Raw genomic sequence first — 22,112 nt, forward strand, 5'->3', positions numbered from 1 at the left:
ACAGAGAGGAAGCCGTACTAGTCTATACACTGTCAAAACAAAAAGCAGTCAAGTAGCACTTTAAAGACTAGCAAAATAGTTTATTAGGTGAAGAAGTGGGTCTGTCCCACGAAAGCTCACCTAATAAACTATTTTGCTAGTCTTTAAAGTGCTACTTGACTGCTTTTTGTTTTGATACTACGTGATTAGTGTTACATACTCCCATTCAGCATTTTACCTAAATAGCTGCCCTGAAACACACAAACTATTTTTTGCTTTAATTACGATGACCGTATTGCTTTGAAATTATTGCATGTAAGATCCATTGTACACTAACTTGTTGGCCATGATGTTTTAATAAAATCTGTGCACATGCCCAAACTTAGTTGCTTAGAGTGAGGCACCTAAATCCACATTTAACAACTTAAATAAATCATCTGATTTTCAGAGATGCTCAATCCCCTTTTACTTTAATGAAAGCAGTGGGTACTCAGCATCTGATACTATCAAGCCACTTTTAATTAGGTGCTTACGTATTAATTGAGATGCCTATTTTAAGCACCCACATTTGAAAATGTTGGACAAGTTAACCCTAACTTAGTAGGAACAACTAATTGATGAAATTGCATCGACTTATTCCATAGCTAAATTTATTTGTATGGTAAAATAAAAGAAGACTGATTTATTTTTAAGATTAATAAAAACTAGCACTTCAATCTACTATGGCAGAATTTATATTTACAGATTGACCTCATATGCATAATTTAACATGAATCTAGTTAAATAGTCAAAAATACATAAAATAGTCTTGTCAGTAAGATAGCAGATTTTAATAATGGTTCAGTACGTTAACTGGCATACTTTATAAGAGTAAAATAAGAAACTTTGAATTCCAGCTTCTAATATCTCCACAAGTGGGATGCTTGTGGACTTTGTTAATTATTTATATTGGTGCAAGGACTAGAGCCCCCAAACAGGACTGGAGCTCCACTGTGCTAATGAATTTATGCATACACAAGAAAAAGAGTCCTTGCCCTGTTAGAGGTAACAGTGTAAGGCAGGGTCAGCAACCTTTCCTAGGCAGAGTGTCAAAATTTGAACTTTTGATCTCCATCTATGGTCCAAGTGTCGATGGACTGTTAGTGACTTTGAAAAATATCTACTTACCACACCTTCATTAGTAAATAAATTATGATGCAGAGTTTTACTGTTTAGATGGTGGTTGACAGCATTAGCTGGTCTTTTGTTAATCCACAGCTTTGAGAAAGCTCCCACTTGCATGAAAGAGGAGAGGGAGGGCTGAGCTCCTGCCTTTAGTACCAATGAAAATCAGCTTGTGTGCCACTCCTGGCACTTATGCCAGGGGTTGCTTACCCCTGGTCTAAGGGCTTGTCCACACAGTGCATTAGTCCACACCAGAGGGGAGTAAGTTCTAATATGCACTAGCATACTGTACACTTATTGGCAGTATTCCCACTAATCTTTTCCATCCATGTGCAGAATGAATTTTGTTATGTACAGACACACATGAATTTGCACCAGCAGAAGAAACACAAATCTATCCGTGGGAGTTTAGCTAATCAGCTGGGTGGCACTGGAATCTCTCCTTAGCAGCCAGGCAAGCACACCGCTTACAGGGAACACTGCTAACCGGCTGTGCGGAAACTATGAGCATTTGCTGAAAGTGTGTGTTAATGTACTCCTATTCCAAACAGGACTACTTTAGCGCACATTAGGGAACTTCGTGTGCATGTCAGTTGGGTGTGCACACATCAGCTAGCGTGCAATGCATTAAAGCAGTGATGGGCAACCTATACACAGGAGCGGGACACGTGTAAACTTCCTTCATCTCAGAGAGCTGCAAGATTGTCACTATCACGACAGTCTCTCAGCATAGTGCACTTTTGTGAGGTCAGTTCAACCATAGCAGCACTTTTATTGGAGACAGAAGGAACGCAGGTCTCTCACAGTGTAATGTGCACAATCAGTGTGCACCTCACTTCACATGCCCTTACTTTAGATACATGTCACTTTAGTAATACTGGTAGGGGGAAACATATATATATGAGCAGAAACCTGAGGAATCCAGCAATCTACGGTAAACAAAATGTCTTGTGGGTCACACATAGAATCCCCATGGACCGCAGATTGTCCACCACCGCAACAGAACACACAAGAATTTACACCCTTCTGGTGTGGACAAGACACAAGCATAAAAAAAAAAACCCACAACAGGCAGGCAGGGTAAGAATGAGATGAAGATTAGCTGATCAGAATCATGTTCCAGTATATAACCACTTCTCAGCACTTACCTACTTTATATCAGTCAATTTGAATTACAAGATTTTACAATCCCCGACAGGGAAGGCATCGTTTTTGCTTACACTTTTCTCCGTCGCGTGAATATCTGCATTTCCATGAAGAGTTCCCAGACAGATCACTTTGCCTCCTTTAGTTCGTACATAGATTTTATGACTCTGAAAAAAATTATACATATGTATCAAAATTGTTTACTGTAAGGTGAAAGTCCCAAGTTCCTGCTGCATACTATGGTTTCTGTTAAGATCTCTCACTTTCTGTTTAAATTTCATAGTCTGGTATAAGACCTAACTCACTCATAACATGTATCATGGTTTACAAATACAGCTAGTGTGAGAAGGAATTTACAAGCAAGGTCATAGCTTTCTCATAGTTTGAAAAAAGAGATAATAACCATAGCAATTGTGCTCCAAGGCCAAGTCCAGAGGCTGTGAGACAAGCCTGAGCTGCCAGGGATGAGATACCCTCCTCCCTTTCAGTATTCTCGACAAGACATTTCCCTAGTTCACTAACCTAGGGCCCTGGATACAAGAACAATGTGTTACAAATAAGTGATGTTTGTTATGTACTCTCATTGTTTTATTTTAACTCCTTCAGATATGGACCTGTGGCTCATACCCTATCAAACAAAGGCATCATTACTCCCACGGATACATAAGCGGGACTAGAATCAATGTATGTGTTCTTTAAACACAAGACTAAAGAAAGAACCACCTGTGTCTTGTCTAGTTGCATGTAAATTACAGGTGGAGTCATTGTGTAACATTATAGAGCATTGGCTTATTGTGCTCATCATGTCTTGATGCCAGCACCTATCCAGGGGCTTGGGACCTCTCACCCCGCATTTCTCACCACCCATTGATATCCTGTATAATCACTTGTAACCTATTGCTTGACAGTGCTTCACTGAGCCTAGCCTAACAGGCAAGGTGGCACTCCGCCAGTGCTGTGTGCGATAAACCCTCCTGCTTGATTCTAGACAGTGTCCAGACTTTGTTCCTACATTTAATTTCAGATTCTATTTATTTTTGGTTTTTCAAACTCCACTGTTCAAATCAACTTGATCTGCAAACCTCAGTATTTCTACTTCTTGGGCTTCTTTCTAGAAGGCTGCCGAGTGCGTTAAATAATTCTGCTGTGGACAGCTTTCCACTGTGGTTAAAACCAAACTAAGTTTTCCTTCTGATTCAAGATATAACAATATGGATTACTCTGCCAAGCTTTCATTTTGTGAAAGCCGCTATTTTGGACCCAAATGATTTTAGCGTCTTAAATGTGGGAAAAATCCTTTTTAAAAGTTAAAAAAAAGAAAAAAACCCAAATACCATTTCAATATCAACAATTTTGCAGTGTTTTGTGTTTGTGGTTGATCCTAATCAACCACACTTGGAATCCTGTAATGCAAGATTTCCAACAACAATAAGTTTGTGCTAAAATGTTACATTGTTGCAGGGATCAACTATTAGTAATGTCACTTGGTAATTTTCACAGGTAGAAAACGTATAATTTTTGCCCCAAGTAAACTCTTTCATATCTGGAAGCCCGGGGACCAGGAGGTTGCTGGATATTCAAATATTCTTGATTATAGGGAGGTATGCCTAGCAATGCATAACACTAAAGAAAAACAAGCTTAGTTATTAAGAAGCAAACAAAAATCTATGCAGAGTACTTTATTTACCAATAACAGTAGTACCGTAGTATAGTACATTGTAACCTTATACAGAATTTGCTGTATTTACTGTCACTATACTGTGCTTACGGAAAATGTAACTAAAATGGTTTACTTTTGGCTACAATACCAGTTATTTGAGAGTTCTGGATAATAGAATTCTGGATATGAAAGAGTTTACTATATTAAAATCTACCACTATCAAGTTTTACCAGTTTCACTTTCTATTGGTACACATTAGCCAGGAGACAAAGACCAGTAAAATGTTCAGTATAGCAGGGGGAGGCAGCTGAGGGTTGAAAACTAAGTCTCAAGAAAAGTTGGTGGAAATACCTTTCGTGTGTGAGAACACCTTTTTCTATCATTCCTTCCTCAGCAATTGATATGATCACTTCACTTATTCAGCAAGTTTAAAGACAGGCAGCTTCTCCTGAGATAAGAGTGTCACTTTGTAATCTCTTACTAGGGTATGTAAAAGACTCTTCACAAACCATGCATTCCTGACTCCCCACCTGACCAGAAAGCAAATCCAAAAGGTAGCTTCATATGTTCACAATTTATGAAAGGCATAAAGGCATAGGCATGCAAAGGAAAACGAATTTGGTTGGCTCACAAATTCAAGCCATTATGCCATGCTGCTATTTGATTCTTTAGGGTGGAACCTACAGATGGTTGAAACAATTAACTGCAGAAAACAAGAAATAAAGCCTTAAGGTCTGAATAGACAATGGTAATATTTAAAAGAGGATGGACTCTTGGGCTTGTTCGCTGCAACCTGGGACGTGGATGTAGGACTTTAATCTGGATTTGCAGATTATTATGTAGGGACCATCTCCTGCAGTTTTTACTCTGATCAAAAAGTCTCCTCCTCTTGTAGCCAGCTGCAAAACAATTTAGAACAAGGGGGAACAATGCCAATGCTCTGTAATTAAAAACAAAACAAAAATGCTTTCTTCCCACTGCCCAGTCTTATTTATTCTGCTTATTTAGTCTGCAAAAGAGTGAAAAGAGCTTTGATAGAAGTATTCAACTATCTGAAGTGGGGTTCTAGAGAGGATGGAGCTAAGCTGTTCTAAGTGGTGGCAGATGACAAAATGGGAAGCAATGGTCTCAAGCTGCAACAGAAGAGATTTAGATTTGATATTAGGCAAAACTATTTCACTAGGAGGGTGGTGAAGCACTAGAATGGGTCACTAGGCTACAAACTTACTTCAAGTTAACTTTGAAGTAAGGGGTTACTTTAAAGTAGCCCACAGAGCATTTACACACACTTTTCCTTACTTCGAAGTTAACTTCAAAGTCACTACTCCATTGCTGGGAATGGAGCAGTGGCTTATTTTGAACTTTAACTTCAAAGTAAAGTGCGTGTAGATGTTGTGCACTCCTTACTTCAAAGAAAGGGGTCTGCTAAGGAGGCGGCCTCCCCCCAAGACAGAGGTAATCTTGCCAGACCAGGCAGGGCTCTATGGTTCCTGCCAGCTGCCTTAAAGGAAGCAGCTCCCCGGCAACCTCAGGCAGGAAGCTGTGTGTGCCACAAGCAGGGGCAGCATGAGCTCTCCCTTGTACTGCCTCTGCTCGACGCACAAGCCAGCCTCCACACCCGCTGGCCACCTTGGCAGCACGCCAGGACCCTCCTGTCCTCCAGGAGCCATGGACAACAAGTCCAAAGGCTCACAGCGCCCGGCAAAGGGCCATGCCAGGAGGGCACACTCCTGGACCGAGGCGGATCTGAAGGACATCCTCACTCTGTCGGGGGGGGGGGAGGAGGAGGTCCTTTGGCAAACCAGCGCCTGCCAGAGAAATGCGGAGCCCTTCGACCAGCAGCCTTGCCTCCTGAGGTGGCCCCAGCAGCGCCAGGGACAGTGTCCGGGCAAAGATCAAGGAGCTGAGGCAGGCACGCATCAGAGCCCAAGATGCTGCCAGCTGGTCAGGGGCATGGCCTGTGCACTGCCTCCACTACTGGCAGCTGCACAGGCTTCTGCGGCCAAGGAAGGCAGCTGCCCTGGAGCATCTGGTAGACACTGCCGCCCCTCACCACAGACAGCGACAAAGAGGCAGGCCCCTCCAGCACTGCCAGCCCCCCACATGGGGAGCGGCCCACTGAGACTGAGGGTGAGGGTGATGACAAGGGCTCCAGCGATGAGACCCTTGTCAATGCCCTCCCCTCTGGGACACCCAGCCGAGCCTCATCGAGCCGAGCCCTGGGAAGTCACAGCCAGTACGTATGGGATGTCGCAAGGGCCTGGGATGCCCCTCCCCCCCAGAACACCCTGCAGCCCACAGGCCTGGAGACAAGGAAGGAGGAGGGAACACAACCCAACCCTCACCAGCGGGAACCTCTGGACACCTGGGATCCCACGGGGCTCAAGGGCCATTGGGTGACAGGAGAGCAGGGTGGGGGCCAGCAGAGCAGGGGCCCCGGCCCCCCTCAGGGTTGGGAGCCAGCACTTATGGGCCATCCCCCTGTCCCCTTCTGTCTCCACAGGTCCATCATTGGGCAGCTGCCACAACCCTTCAGAGAGGGCCACAGCTGCAGTGGGCCGGGGACCGCCCCCATCGCCCCAGCCTGCATCCCCCTGCAGCTAGGCCTCATAGAGAGGGACGAGGAGGCAACCGCCAAGCGGGCAGTCATGCGGGAGATGACCGGGGTGCTCCAGGACTGGCTGGAGATGGAGCAGGACTTGTGGGTTTGGTTGCCTGGCAGCCTGAACACTGTGGCCCAGGCCTTGGCCACCCACCTTGCCCAACCTCCTGCCCCCTCACCAGCCTGACCCGCAGCCACCCTCCTGCAGACACTCCTCCTGAAGGCGCCCAACATGTGGTTGACCTGTCTCCAGCTGCCCATGTCAAGCTGGCTCCATGGCTCCTGGCCAGGGCAGGCGCACCTGGCCCAGCCCCAGTGGCTCTCCCACACAACCTGAAGAGGCTGAACACATGGAACTCCCCCACAACCTCCCTGGGGTCCTGACTATCGAGGATGCGAATGACGTATGAATAAATTTGAATATCGATTAGGTCAAGTCAATCACACCAGAACAATGGACTGGACTAAAACTGAGTCCTTACCAATGCTCCCAGGATTTTACCCCGCGACCCTGCTCGCCGTCTACGGTGGGTCTAATCACAACGGGGTTTCAGGGTGTGTGAACTGCGCTGCTGCGGTGTGTTTACCCAAGGAAGAAAATACAAACAAGATGTCAGGTTCAAACAGGGAGATAGGGTTTATTTTATAACTCAAAAGTATGAATTTTGGTAAGCTAAGTTGCACAAAATGTGTAAGCCCTTGTTTTTGTGGAATAGACACAGGACTTGAATACTATGGGTTATAGCCTTAAACAATAGGTAACTGCTGTAACAGCACTGCTATCTAATCCCTCAGCTACTTACTGTGCTTCTGGGACGGACCGTGCAGCCTTCGATGCGTGCTGTAAAATGGAAAGATTAACTTCAGAGCTGAGTTGTATTTATTTATTTATTCCTGGATCTTCCTGAGGTTCACCAGGTCGCTCAACCCTTGGCCGACTACCGCGGGGAGCAGATCTTACTTAGAAAAAGAATTTGCCTGCGCTAAGCTAGGTCAATTCTCTAGTTAAATGGGTTGCCCTGCTGGCCAAGCAGGGGAGAGCCCAGTATACGCGGGGTTTCCTTCTGAGAGGTTTTCCCCTTAGTTAAGTGGAGGGGTTTTCCTAGTTAAAGGTTATCCCCCCAAAAAATGGTACTGCCTATTTCGACCACCTTGTTACGGTGGCCCTTTATTGCAGAACCTTGATTACCCTTAAAGGGTTACTAAGGACACCAGGGTTTTCCCTTTATAGGGTTATCCCTGACCGCTCTACCCTCCTAAATAGGGGGGAGCTTATAGCTCTGGATTATAATAACAAAGCAGTTTACCTAACTACCCTCCTGTGTGCATGCAATAGTTTTAGGCTAGACCAATAGCATTGGCCCCCTGTGCCTTTACAGAAAGACAAGGAATACAAAATATAAGGCACTGATCACGGACTTGGGGAAGTCCCAATCCACCCTCTATTACAAAGCTGTATAAAAACATTAACTGCTCACCTAATTATTTAACCCTAAACCCAGACCATAAATACCTCCTTATTCCTGCTCTGTGATCCAGGCGCTGGGCCTGTAGTTCTCTTTGAGCTAGGAAGTTATGACCCTCACGGCGCGCTTGTACGGCAGCCGCGTGAGCTCCGATAGTAAAGGAGGGAGAAAAAGAGAGCCAGGAGGAAAAACCAGCTTGGTTAACAAAAACCTCCTGTGTTTTTAGGAACGACCGTGATATTTCAGACACCGGCCTGAGCTAGGGTCGGTGACTGGAAGGGCAGGGTCGCTGCTGTGGTTTCCCCGTGCAGGGCACCGTTGTTTAAGCGGTGCAGTCTGCCGGGCAAACCCTCCGGATAAAAGAACCGGAGCCTTACTAGTGATTTAGCTCTATGGAGACTGGAGCTCTTCTGGTCTTCAGGCTGGAGCTCTTCTGTTCTTCGACGGCCCACGGCGGCTAGAGAGCGATGACTGACACGCAGGTCAGCTTTGGCTCTTCTGCCAGCGATGTTCAGCTACAGGCTCAGTCCAGCTCTTAGCTCAGTCCTTCTGCAGTCTTCTTTCTTCTTCTGCTCCCCTCCAAGGTCTGGTCCAGAATGCCCCAAGCAGGGCTGCTCTCCTGAATATATGCAGCCTGGGTGGACCTGTTTGACAACCTCTGCCTGCTAGGTCCTCCTCAGTGCCACAATGTATCAAAGGGGCATTTGACTATTACATATGTATGAGGATTCTAAAGTAACCAATCAGTTTGAAACCTTTCAAACCATAACTTCATACATATTCATAGCCCGCCGAATATTAATTGCAACTGTCATTTTTTAACTGTCATTCTCCGGCAGCCATTTTGTGTTTCTAAAACTCCATTTTAACAGTGAATATGGTTTTTAATTTATCTAATTTTGATGTGGTTTGTGAGGGAAATATGTCACCACTGCTGGTAAAGCAGATTATAAGTTTAAAATGCTTAGCTTAAGAGCTATTTGGTCAGGATGCAGGGCAACCATACAGACACCACAGCTCATGGACAGGGACATATAAATCACCTCAGAAGAGGATATTTCTACACTGACCCCATTGCAGCCCCACAAGGGGCCCCGGACCTGGGCCAGCACAGGCAGCAATGGCCGCTGCTGCTCCTGGACCCCCATGCCACTGGGCCTTCTTCCATCCCAGCCCCCCTCCAAGTTCAGTCTCGCCACCTAACCCCCTTCCTCCTCTCTGTGCACCATTCTCCCCATGCACTGCAAATAGTTTCACATGGTCTGTTTTGTTTTCCAATTACATTTATTCCCCAAAGTAAAGTTTACTGTTCTCACTCCAAGCCTGTATCCCTGGTATGTGGTTGGAGAGTGATGGGGTGGGGGAGGGGAGTGGAAGGAGGTGTGTTTGGTGGGGCAGTGTGAGGAATGGGGAAGTGGCGGGGGGTGGGACACTGTGGTGCAGAATGTGACTGGGAGAGTCAGGGCAGGCCCTGGGTAAAGGCCTGGCACAAGTCCTCCGGGACCCTGAGCCCATCCATCTGGGCCTCGCAGCACAGTGCAGTGGGTGGCTGTTCGTAGCTGGCTCCTAGAGTCTGTCGCCCAGCCCTAGATAAAGGAATCCCGCCAGCCCTCCACAAGATTGTGGAGGGCACAGCAGGTGGCGATCACCTAGGGGACGTTTGGGAGCCTGAGATCCAGCCTGGTGAGGAGTCTGCAAAACCTCCCCTTCAGCCTCTCAAACACCTGCTCAACTCTGCCCCTGGAGTGGTCAAGGCTACAGTTGAGGGTGTCCTGGGCCAGCATGGTGTGTCCAATACAGGGCAACCATGAGTCATGGATTCAGCAGGTATGCAGCATTGGCCACGATGCAGGGGGGCATTGTGATGTTCCCAAGTGGGAGCTCCTGCAGGGGGACGTATGTGCCCTCTTGCATTCGGCATCCCAGCCATGAATTCTGGAACACCTGGGTGTCATGGACCCTGCCTGGCCACCCCACACGTGTCCAGGAAAGGGCCCCTTGTGTCCACCAGGGCCTGCAGTACCACGGAGTGGTACCCTCTCTTGTTAATGTAGGCAGCCCGTCTGCAGTCTTTAGCCCGGACCATCATGTGTGTCCCATCCAGGGCTCAGAACCAACTGGGGGAGCCCAGATCTGTGAACCTGGCAAGGGCAGCATCCAGGTCCCCCAGGCCGATGACACATCACAGGAGCACAATGTTGATGGCTCAGATGACCTGCCAGAGGGGTGGAGGGGGGAGGAAAACACGTACATGAACGCCTGATTGGGAGGTCTGCTTGCCCACTGACCCCTCCCTGCCAGGGCCCCCTGCACTTTGCCCACTAGCCCCCTCCATGGGATAGGTCCAGACTTACCTCAATCAGCACCGCTCTGACAGCGGCCTTGCCGACTCTGAATTCATGGCCAACGGACCGGTGGCTTTTGGAGGTGGCCAGCCTCCATAGTGCGATGGCCACCCTCTTCCACACCAGAGCGCTGCCCGCATCTGGTGTCCCAGTGCTGGAGGACTGGAGTGCGTCAGTGGCAGAGATCCTCGAATGTCTGGAGGGTTATGTGAAAGTTCCTCCGCCACTGCTCATGGTCCCAGTCCTCCAGCACCAGCCAGTCCCACCACTAGGTGCTGGTGGTGAAGGCCCATCAGCACCAGATCAGGGGGCCCAGGGGAGGGGCAGCAGTGCTATGACCAGGGCCTGGAGGCTGGGTTCCATGCGGGTGACCTGGCTGGGCTGCTGGAACAGCAAAGCAACCAGAATGGCCAGCAAGCTGGCCAGGGCGGAGAGGACATTGTCCTTGGGGAGGGCGTGAGCAGGCATGTTGGTCAGCTCCTCTACTCAGCATGTGCTCTGCTGCTTCTGTGCAGCCTGGCAGCTTTGAGCACGTGCAGGGTGTGGGTGTTGGGAGGGCTCTTTAAGGGGTTGGCTGGCTGCGAGCCCAGAAGGGCTTGTCGGAGAGGCAACTCCCGCCTGCATCATTTCTTGGCCTCTTACTTTTAAGCAGGGGCTACTGTGTGTAGATGCTTTACTTCGAAGTGGGGGGAAGCCTACTTCAAAGTAAGGCAGGGTGCTTTTTGTGTGTAGACACTCTACTTTGAAGTTGCTTAATTCAAAGTTATACAATGAAGCAAGCAACTTTGAAGTTATTTTGTAGTGTAGATGTGGCCCCAGGGAAGTAATGGAATCTCCATTCTTAATAAAATCTAAGCCCTGGCTTGACAAAGCCCTGGCTGGGATGATTTAGAGGGGTTGGTCCTTACTTCAAGCAGGGGGTTGGACTGGATGACCTTCTGAGGTCTCTTCCAACCCTAATATTCTATGAAAATAATGTATTTCATATTTCTATTTTCCTTAAATAAACTAACAACATAAAATTTCCTCAGTTCAAACAAGATTGTTACCATCTGGTATAGCCCCTTTTTAAAAATAACTAGAGCTACTTTACTGCAGCCAGAAAAACATGAAACAGGACCAGTGATTTAGAAATAAGGTCAGGAAAAAGGGAAGATAAAAAACGTAAGTGAACTGAGACACAGGAAATCTGCAGAAGTAACCAAACTAATGAAGTCTAAAGAGGAAGAAGTCTCAAAGATGTGCAAATGTTCAGTTCTGAAGGGCTGAAGAGCAAGGATGTTTACACTGACTGCTGCAGTCAGAAAATAAGAAAATATTAAGCTGTTCTCTAGGAATTTGTAAGCAATTTATACCAAGACTTATGAAAATTAATAAGGTATGACAGTACTAGTTCAAGGACTAATTGTATTGAACTTCTACAAGAAATGTGAGTAAAAAATCTGGGGCCACAGCCAGCCAAGTACATGAATAAAGTTTATGCTTAAGTGCTTTTGCTGAACTGAGACCTAAAATTGTTTTTAATAACAGCACTACAAGAAAGCAACAAGCTCCCACCACCAAGGTTTACCCTGAGGGGTTGTTTTTAAACTGGAATTGGTACATGGGATGCTTTTTAGGGAGGCACCTCACTATCACCTGCCCATTACATGAGGAAGGCTGTCTCTGGCTACCATGGATCAGCTATCTAAGTCCACCAGGCATGGGCAGTGCAAACATTCCTCTGTAAGCTTCATACCCTTGCTGCTATTTTACAAGTTAACAATTGCTACATCCAGTCTTCCAAGTGTCTACCTGGAATGTTCAGCTTCCTGGGGAGGGGTGCGCCAGCAGCCACCACTTCCCTTGGGCCCCAGGCAGGAGCCTTGGCAGCCAAGCTGCAGGCGGGGAGAACCGGCAGCTGCCATATTCATGAAATTCAACGTTCGTGAAGGTTCTCAACATGGAACCCTCACAAATGTTGCGACCCTACTGTATATGCATAACTCCTTCAACATCTTCTGTACTTATACAGTATTTGGCAAGGATTATGATGACCCAAGAGCTACTAATGTGCAGTACAGACCTCATTTACCCTTCTTCAGTGAATTACTAGGCATAAGATATGTTTTCAAATGTACATTGAAAGAAGTGATCATTGCTGTATGGTCCCTCCTTCCTCAACAATTGTTAAGCTTCCTAATGCAATGCAAGCAGTTGGCTCTGAAGTTTTCAGGGCATCTAAATAACATGCACTTTCAGACACTGATTTTAAGTGATTCATGCCAGATGATAGCACTTACATTAAGATCGGAGCTGATTTTGGATGGGTGGAACATGTATGCCCCTCTAAATTTTTTTCCATCCATGGGAAGAATACATTTTGTTATGGGCACTGAGGTATGTGTGGCTGTGCAGTACCAGCAGAAATACATGATGCTGCCAGTTGGCACTCTGCCAGTCAGTTGGGTGGCATCTGAAGCTCTCCACGGTGGCCATCCAAGTGCTCAGCTTACAAGAAACACTGGAAGGAACTTAGTTTCCAACATGGAGGATCTGTTTTAATGCTCCAAGGGCTTCCAACAATGCTCTCAAGCCAGGAGGACAAGAAGATCTAAAGGCCTGTATTTTATTAGACCAGGATAAATTGGTAAACTCTGGAGGATGCCAACACCTAGCAAGGAGACATCTGATGTTTTTAAATCCTAGCCTCCAGTGATGCAGGGCTAGCTGACCTGCACTTGCAAGTAACTCCCACAGCGCACAAGTAGCCAGGGAGAAAAAAAAATGACTGAGCAAACCTTACTAAAATTTAAATGTCTCACTAGCCTCAATGATAGTAACAGAAATTCTTAGGCAATAACTTCTCATGTTAATCCCTTTGACTGAATGGAATGGAGTGCTGGCTTGTGCAAGGAGACAAAAAAAGTTAGAAACCAATTTAAAACAGTAAAGAAAAAAAAAGCCTTCAGAGACTAAAGCAAAGAACTCTTAACGTGCAAATATAAATTACCAGGAGGGAATGAATCCTGAACCTATTTTAATGTTGTGGCTAACTCAGCTATTAAAATATTCCTCTACTTCCATATAGAGGATGATCATGATTCATTCTATATACAACAATAAGGTATCAGAGACCCTACTCAGGATAGTCCAGGCTCAGATGCTTTAGCTCGGAATATTCACCTAATTCTCCTCTCTTCTGGTAAAATCTCTCCAGTTGATGGCTGGGGAAAGGAATGTTGTAAACTGATGGACTATTTGCAGAACCTAATGAAAAACTGATAGGAAGATCTGTTGAAAACAGACAAGCATAGATGGCATCATTAGCACATACCGGGCTACAACATATATTAATAAACCATGCCCAAGGAGCTGAGATTCAATTTTACAATTCTTATTCCATTTTTCTGCAGGGTAACATGAGGCATGACTATGTGTTTAGTGACAGAGATAAGCAACCTATACATAATCTCAATATAGCTAAGCCACACAAAGCATGCAGTGTTACTGTACAAAAAAAAAAAAAAATCTAATCTTTCCTGATCTGAGCCCCATTTCTTAATGCAGGGAGGACTCTGTGCTGACCACAGAAAAACTGAGGGAGAAAGAAATCAAAGCAGACCTTATTTCTTGCTGAATGTAGAATGAAGACTGAAGACATATATTTGAGATGCAATATCAGCAAACCATCTTCCAAGGTAGTTTAAGAACAATGCATAAAGTTTGACAAAACCTAGGCTTAAGAATCTAGTGACTGTGGAACATCTGACTTTCAAGCTACACAATCCTCTTACAGACTGTCCTATCAAAGGTTTGAGACAACTGCATAATATTTTATTCTCATGTAGTGGAAAGGTGCCTCCTCCTTCCCTGAAGTGGAACACTAAACTTCATTATACTGTTCAACCACTAGGTGCCATTTTGTGTAAAATATCTTTTTTTTAAAATAACTTCAGCCATAAGAGTCCTATGATGGATGTATCTTGTTCTGTAACCCACCCATGTCTTATACAGGCACATGACACCCCCTAAAACAGAGACAACAAATTCATTTTAGGGGAGAACCATCAATCAGGGCATGCTAAGAACAGTTCTGCCACACTTAGTTTGTACACTAAGGATTACAACATTTCGTTACCTCTGCATTCAAATACTTGAGTGACTTAGAACCCAAGACTAGCCAAAACTAATCATTCTGCCAAAGCAGCTCTATGATGCTGTGCACTAAAGCAGAGGAGGCATGTCTATGCAAACAAGCTCTGCTCCTGAAGTCTTTTTCCCCATTGTCTCTTGAGAAATCAGGGGAGAGTTTACAGAGTCTGCTTACATACATTTAGTGAAATGTTTTAGACATATACTGCCTTTCACACTTGGGAAATGTTTCCTGTACACATCTGCAAAACTCATTATCCTTCTTTAGACCTCCCCTTTTCCACGATGCCCACACAAATCTCAGAACTGGTAGGCTACTGGCATACTGAGATCACTGCCTATCAATGCTGACCAATATACTGTGTTGTTTCGGTGTAGTTCCCTCTCTGTCCGTACTTATCTTTTGTTTCCTGTCTTATAGTCAGATTGTAAGCTCTTCAGGGCAGGGACCATCTCTTATTTCTGTGTTCGTATAGCACCCAGGACACTAGAGTTCTAGTCCACTATTGATAGAGCAGAATCTGGAGGGAAAATGGTACGTGGCTTATAAAAGGCTTAGTCAGGCCTGATCCTGTTTGAAGTTGATGATATATCTCCCACTGAAGTAACTCTCTTTTTTGCATTTCTGGCTACCAAAAACATGTGGAAGTGAAAGTGTCTGAAAACACATTCTGGGACTAATTCTCTCTTGAATTACTTCAGTTTTATACTACAGGTAGTACCTCCCTCATCCAGCATCTTCGAGACCTGAGTGGTCCCAGACGAGGGGATTTCCTAGATGAGGGGGGGGTCATGCCAGCTGCCTGGAGAGGGGGCCCCCCACTCCTGCAAGGCTCCCCCCATGCAGCAGCACTCCCTTTGATTGTAGGGCTGCTGGTGGGGCTTAGTGCTGAGCCAGCTCCCAGCAGCAGAGCCGCCAGGGTCCCCCTGGCAGAGGCTGCCAGAGGGGTTCCGTTCCCCAGCCAGCTCCCAGCTGTAGGACTGCTGGGGTTCCCCCAGCCCCAGCCAAATCCTGCAGCTGCAGGGCTGCCAGCAGGGTTCATTGCCCCAGTGGTCTTCCAGTCATGGGACTGTCAGGGTTCCCACAGCCAAGTCCCTGCAGCTGTGGAGCTGCCAGCAGGGCTCTGTGCTCCAGAGGGCTGCATCCATGGAGCTGCCAGGGTTCCAATGGCCAGGGTCCCCTCAGCTGGGGCTCCCAGCTGCACGGCTGCTGGAGTACCCCCAGCTCTGCCTGAGTCCCTGCAGCTGCAGGGCTCTGCACCCCAGCCAGCTCCCAGCCTCAGGGCTGCCAGGATTCCCCCACCTCAGCTGGGGTCCTCATGGCTGTGGCTGCTGGCAGGGCTCTGTGCCCTAGCCAGCCCCCAGCTGTGAGGCTGCTGGGGTTTCCCCAGCCAGGCCAGGGTCCTCGCAGCTGAGGCTGCCAGTAGACTCCGCACCCTAACTGGTTCCCAGCTGAAGGGCTGGCTGGGGTCCCCACAGCTGGAGCTGCCAGCAGGACTCTGTGCCCCTGCCAGCTTCCTGACACAGGGCTGCTGGGGGTTCCCTGGCTGGGGTCCTGAGGTTGATCACTGGTCCAGCAACATCCTTTGTCCCCCGGGATAAGAGATGTTGCTAGATAAGAGTTTCAACCTTTGGTATAACTCCACTGACTTTAAGTGAAATTAATCCAGATTCACAAGAGAGTTGGACACCGCTATCCATATTTCTACAAAAGCGTACTCTGCAGAGAAGTCTGAAACCTTAATAGTAAAAAGGGTCATCTCAACCCAATATAAGGTATTTAACAATAATATTAAATCAGGGGTGTTGAGCCTTTTTTCACTGGGGGCCACAAGGCAATTTTTTACATGTTCCAGGGCCGAACACAAAAGAGCCCCAAACCACCACTCCAACCCTCGCAGCGTCAAACCATCCTTAGACCCCCTGTAGCCCCAAACCATCCCCTACCTGCCCCCAGGCTTAACCTCCCTCACAGCTCCAACCCACCCGTCCAAACTCAGGATTAATTCACCCAGGATACCTGCATGCTGGGGCAGCTCCATGTTCCAGCCACCAAGGCTGTGCCATGGGCCCCATGACCCAGCCAGGGCTCTGCCCCTGAAGCCAGTGGTAGCTCCATGCTCCAGCTGATGGGGCTCTGCCATGGACCCTGTGCCCCAGCCAGGGCTCTGCCCCTGGGCAAGGTGCAACTCCATGCTCCAGCTGACAAGGCTCTGCCACAGGCCCCACACTCTAGCCAGGCTCTGACCCCCGCGGCTGGCGGCAGCTCTATGCTACGGCCACCAGGGCCCTGTCCCCTAAGCTGGCTCAGCACTGGTGGTGGCTCAGCACTCTGGCCACTGGGGCTCTGCCATGGACCCTGCACCCCAGCCACAGGGGCCCAACGGCAGCCAGCAATGCAGCAACCAGCCTTTTAAAAGCTGTGCTACTGTCGGCTCCGTCGGTCACATAAAAAGGCTCCACGGGCCAGATTCTGGCCCAGGGGCTACCTGTTGGAAACCCCTGTATTAAAATCACCAATTTAGCTGGAAAGTTACACAAATCCAGTATTGAAAACTCATCCAGAGGGCATATGTGATAAATTGAATTAACTTGAAAAGTCAAGAGAAATACCATGATTTCAACAACAAAAAAGCAAGGATCTAAAAGAAAACTCTCCCTGTTACTAAATTAAACAAAAATATCACAGGCGAATCCTGGGAGGTACCGAACTCCCCACAGGAAGATACTGCACATCCTTAACTCACAATGGGCTTTAGCCTGCCCTCACCGAAGTCAAGTCCAATTTTGCAATTGACTTTAGAACAGATTTTGACCGACTGACTTTTGTTGCTGCTGAAGGCATTCAGCACTTCATTGTCTCAAGCCACCTATGATCATTAACTTGCATACGGTAGTCAGTGCACTTAAAATAATGAAATCAGCTATTGTGACATCTGCAAGTGTTCTTGCACGTGCACTGCATACCATGTCTTCAAGACTAGCTTCTGGCCTGATAATACCGTATTCCATAGTACACAGTTGCTTTTAAAATAATCAGTATGGAGGAAGAAAAGTTTTTGTACCTTTATTGACTCTAAGATGCTAGTCCCCTTCTCAGTTTCTATTCTGCAGTTATCACAGTCTATTTTCTGAATCTTCACGCAGCCAGTCCCTGATGTCCTGATATCCAAACCTAGAACAGTGAAAGTGAAAATACAGCCCTCTTCTTTGTCGCTAAACAGAAACAAGCAGTTCTAAAATACCACAATATTTGGTCTCAAGCTATAGCAATTACATGCATAAGCAAAACAGAGCAGCCACAAAAAACACTCTACAACACTGGTTTCCAACCTTTTCACTAGCATGAACCACCCATCACATTGTCAAGCCATTTGCAGACCCCCATCAAAGCCAATTCTTGTCGCTATGTACACTTCATTTAATGAAAAAGAAAACCACAATACAGCTATTCAGATAGCAATTCATTGCATTATTGGAAAATATTTAAATTTAAAAAATACATTGCTTATAACTTTGCAATTTGTTTAAAATTTCTTTTATTTTTTTCCACAGACCCTTGCGGATCCCCAGGGGGCCACAGTTCCCAGTTTGGAAGCCACTACTCTACAACTTCATCCTCTTATTTTACAAAATTATTTTCTTTAATAAACTGATAACAATGGTAGTCCATCGACCCAATGATGACAAATCTGTGCAGATCATCTGTTATTGGTCTTATGGTGTGCCCTCTGGTGACTGTATAAGCCAATTCTAGAGGTGCACATTTTGCCACAGATGGTGCATGGGAAGTATGCAATCTGTGGGCTGTGCATCACTGATGCTCTGTGACGTCGTTCGCGTGCCTCTTGTAGATGCCTGCAGCGATCTTCCTCAAAGGCAACGCAGGTATTTCTGACTGTTGCATGCCACTGTGTTCTGTCACTGGTGGCGTCCTCAAGGTCCCTAGGTTTGATACTGCTGTACTGCTTTGATGGTATCCTTGTAGCGTTTCCGTGGACGACCTATACGCCGGATGCCCTGGGAGAGTTCACCATACAGAAGCTAGCGACGGATTCTGTTGGCATCCATGAGGCTGACATGACCAGTCCAACGTAGTTGTGACTTCATAATCATCGTTTTGATGCTTGTCATCTGGGCTCTCTCGAGGACCTCAAGATTGGGCACTTTGTCTTGCCAGCGGATCTTCATGATGTTACGGGGGCAGCACATGTGGAATGCTTCGAGCTGCTTGATGTGACGCCTATATAGTGTCCATGTTTCGCACCCGTACAAAAGAGATGAGAGAACAACAACTCTGTACACAAGCAGTTTTGTTGACATCCGGATATTATGGTGGTTTAGAACTTTGACACGCAGACAGACAAGTGCCTGGCTCACTTTGGATATTCGCACGTTGATCTCATTATCCAGGATCTATCAATGGATATGACACTACCCAGGTATTTAAAGTTCTCCACTACTTTAAGCCGAGTGCCGTCAATGGAGATACTCTGGACAGGAGCATTTGATCCAGATGCAGGTTGATTGAGAACTTCTGTCTTTCCGAGGCTGACAGATAGTCTGAAAAGTTGCGAGGCCTCAGCAAACTTGTTGACAATATGCTGAAGATCGTTTTCAGTGTGAGCCATAAGGGCACAGTCGTTGGCAAAGAGTGCCTCAGAAAGGAGTTTCTGCACTGTCTTAGTCTTTGCGTTCAGGCGACGGAGGTCAAAAAGTGAACCATCATGCCGGTATTTCAAGTATATACCTCGGTACAGATCTTTCATTGCATGGTTAAGGACGCATGCAAAGAACAGGTTAAATAAGACAGGAGCGAGAACACATCCTTGTTTCACACCTTTGGTGATGCTGAAGGGGGCTGATGTGGCTCCATCAGACAGTACTTCGCCTGTCATGTCACCATGGAAAAGGCATATAATCTGGACAAATTTTCTTGGGCAGCCAAGTAGTATTAGAATGGTCCAGAGGGTTTCCCTGTTGACGGTATCAAACGCCTTTGTCAGATCTATGAAGACAGCATACAGGTGCATGTTCTGTTCAACGCACTTTTCTTGTATTTGTCTGACAGCAAACACCATATTGGCTGTGCTCTGGCCAGGTCAAAAACCGCATTGACTTTCAGGTAGATTTGCCTTGGAAATGCTGGCTATTAGACAGTTCAAGATGATGCGGGTGATGATCTTCCCTCCAACGGAGAGGAGGGATATGCCTCTGTAGTTTCCACATTCTGCTTTGCTGCCTTTATTCTTAAAGAGGGAGACAATAATAGCATTGTGGAGGTCCTGCGGTATGTTTTCTTCCTCCCAGATGCTGATGATCACGCTATGGAACACTGCTAGTGCTGCTGGACTTGCCGCTTTATATCTCTCTGCTGGTATCCCATGTTTTCCAGGAGGTTTGCCTGAACTCATCTGGCTAACAGCTTTCTTAATCTCATCTATAGTTGGCGGAAAGTCAAGATCTGTCGGGAGGGGTTGCTGTGGAATTTCATTGAGGACATTGTTATTCATGGTCGATGGTCTGTTAAGGAGGTTGCTAAAGTGTTCTCGCCATCTTTTGTTGATGCCCTCTTTGTCTTTGACCAGCGTTGTGTTGTCTGATGAGAGCAATGGGGTAGTCCTTGGTTTAGAAGGTCCACAGACAGTCTTAATAGCACAAAAGAACATCTATCAGTTGTGGGTCTCAGCATAGTGCTCAATTTCTTTGGCTTTGCCCTCCCACCAGCTGTCTTGTATCTGATGGAGGTCTTTCTGTCTTTTGCTCTGAAGGTGCTTGAAATGGTCCCGTTTGGAGGCTGAGGAGGGGTCATTCAATAAAGGCTTTTCTCTTTACTTCCAGTGCTGAACATATTTCTTCTTGATTCTCATTGAGCCAGTCCTGATGTATTCTTTTCTTTGGTCCAAGCGATGTTATTGCTGTGTCAGTCACTATCTGCTTGAACTGATCCCACTTTTCGGTTACAGTACTGACCAGTTGACCATGGGATGTTAATTTGTCATCGAGACTCTTCTGAAAATTGTTTAAACATTGGGCATCCTTCAGTTTGGCTATGTTAAAAGCAGGTCGCACATGCTTAAGGCATTTGTGCCGAGAGGGAGTGATGTAAAGTTGAAGAGACATCCTGACTAATCTGTGATCTGTCCAGCGCTCTGCGCCTCGCATTACTCTGGTGATCAGTACGTCTTGGATGTCTCGCCTTCTGATAATGGCATAATCTATCAGATGCCACTGTTTAGACCTAGGGTGCATCCAAGTCATTTTGTATTTATCCGCTTGTCGGAACAGAGTGTTGGTAATAGTCAGGTCGTTTTCAGAACAAAGGCTAAAAGGAGTAGTCCATTGTTGTTCATTTTACCTATACCATGTGGCCCGGCTACTCCTTTCCAGTTCTCGTTGTCAGCCCTGACTTGGGCATTGAAATCTCCAAGTAGGAGTAATTTGTCTGTTGCAGGTGTGGCCTTGATCAGTCTGTCGAGATCTTCATAGAATTGTTCCTTTGAGTTGTCAGGGCATGTTAGAGTGGGTGCACATGCACTGATGATGATGGCATGACGTTTGGCATTTAGTGGGAAGCGTAGTTTCAGCAATCTTTCATTGATACCCACTGGAAAGTCTGGAAGTTGATGCATTAATGAGGATTTTATTGCCAGACCGACTCCATGTATTCTATCTTCTGTCTCAGTCTTACCCTTCCAGAAGAAGGTATAACCACTTCCTGGTTCACTCAAGAAACCTTCCCCAGCCAATCTTGTTTCACTTAATGCTGCTATATCGATGTTACAGTGGGTTAGTTGACGAGCAATGAGAGCTGTCCTTCTCTCAGGTCTTGCAACAGCTTCTCGATCCATGAGAGTAAGAATATTCCATACACCAATGGTAAGTTTTCTCAAATTTTTCTTTTGGTTTCGACCGCAAGTAGGGTTGAACTGCCAGCTGCGGCTTGCTGGCCAGTTATTGTTGTAGGGCAGGCAAATTTTAGGACACCTTTTCTAGGCCCCTCCCTTACTAGGGTGAGCAGTGCTGTCCTAAAGAGGACTGCTCAGACGCCTGGGATACTGCCAGGCAACTCTGCTGCCCCAGGTACAGAGCTGGACAACCACTTGTCCACAGGCTGCCTACGTGCGGGATTGGGACTACGACTCCCAGTGGTAACCTCCACCTGTTGCTTTGCCCCTGCCCCATCACCACAGGACTTGGGTGATGTGATGATATGATGATTTGCACAGGACCTGTGCGTGTATGGGGTGTACAGGGAGGGGTAGTACCTCTGTTGGAGGGACTTGTCGTACCCCTGCGGGGGTAGTCCATCCACTTTGGTCCCTGCCTGTCACTCAGCCCTCACTTGTGGCTCCAAGTAGCTGCAGCATAGGCAGCGGCCACACCCCGGGCAACAGCTTCAACAGGCCGGCCGAACCAGGTGAGTGTAACCGATGGGGCTCAAACCCTTGGTGAATTTTCAGATGTGCCTACCCAGCATGTGAAGTCAGTTCCGGTGGACTGGGCGGAAGAGATCATTTAGATCCAACGGCCAAGAGGGCAGTTCTGCAATGCTTTGTGGAAAGTGAAGGGCTTGACAAGGCATGAAAGATGTCAAGGCCATCCACCGCAACCAA

The 22,112-nt window shown here is 46.7% G+C and overlaps 1 protein-coding gene across 3 annotated transcripts in view; it reads right to left on the reverse strand.

Annotated features, from left to right (window-relative positions):
- The window catches only part of FAM185A (family with sequence similarity 185 member A), a 96,009-nt gene that overhangs the window by 71,994 nt on the left and 1,903 nt on the right, over nt 1-22,112 (reverse strand). For all 3 annotated transcript variants that reach the window (XM_075017079.1, XM_075017061.1, XM_075017071.1), the window contains exons 2-3: nt 17,562-17,671; nt 2,364-2,456 (exon numbers count right to left, since the gene is read on the reverse strand). In XM_075017079.1, the coding sequence (XP_074873180.1) occupies nt 2,364-2,456; nt 17,562-17,671 (203 nt within the window). The remainder of the gene's footprint in view (nt 1-2,363; nt 2,457-17,561; nt 17,672-22,112) is intronic.

This window comes from Carettochelys insculpta, chromosome 1, assembly GCF_033958435.1.
Source record: "Carettochelys insculpta isolate YL-2023 chromosome 1, ASM3395843v1, whole genome shotgun sequence".
In the NCBI taxonomy this organism is placed as follows: domain Eukaryota; kingdom Metazoa; phylum Chordata; order Testudines; family Carettochelyidae; genus Carettochelys; species Carettochelys insculpta.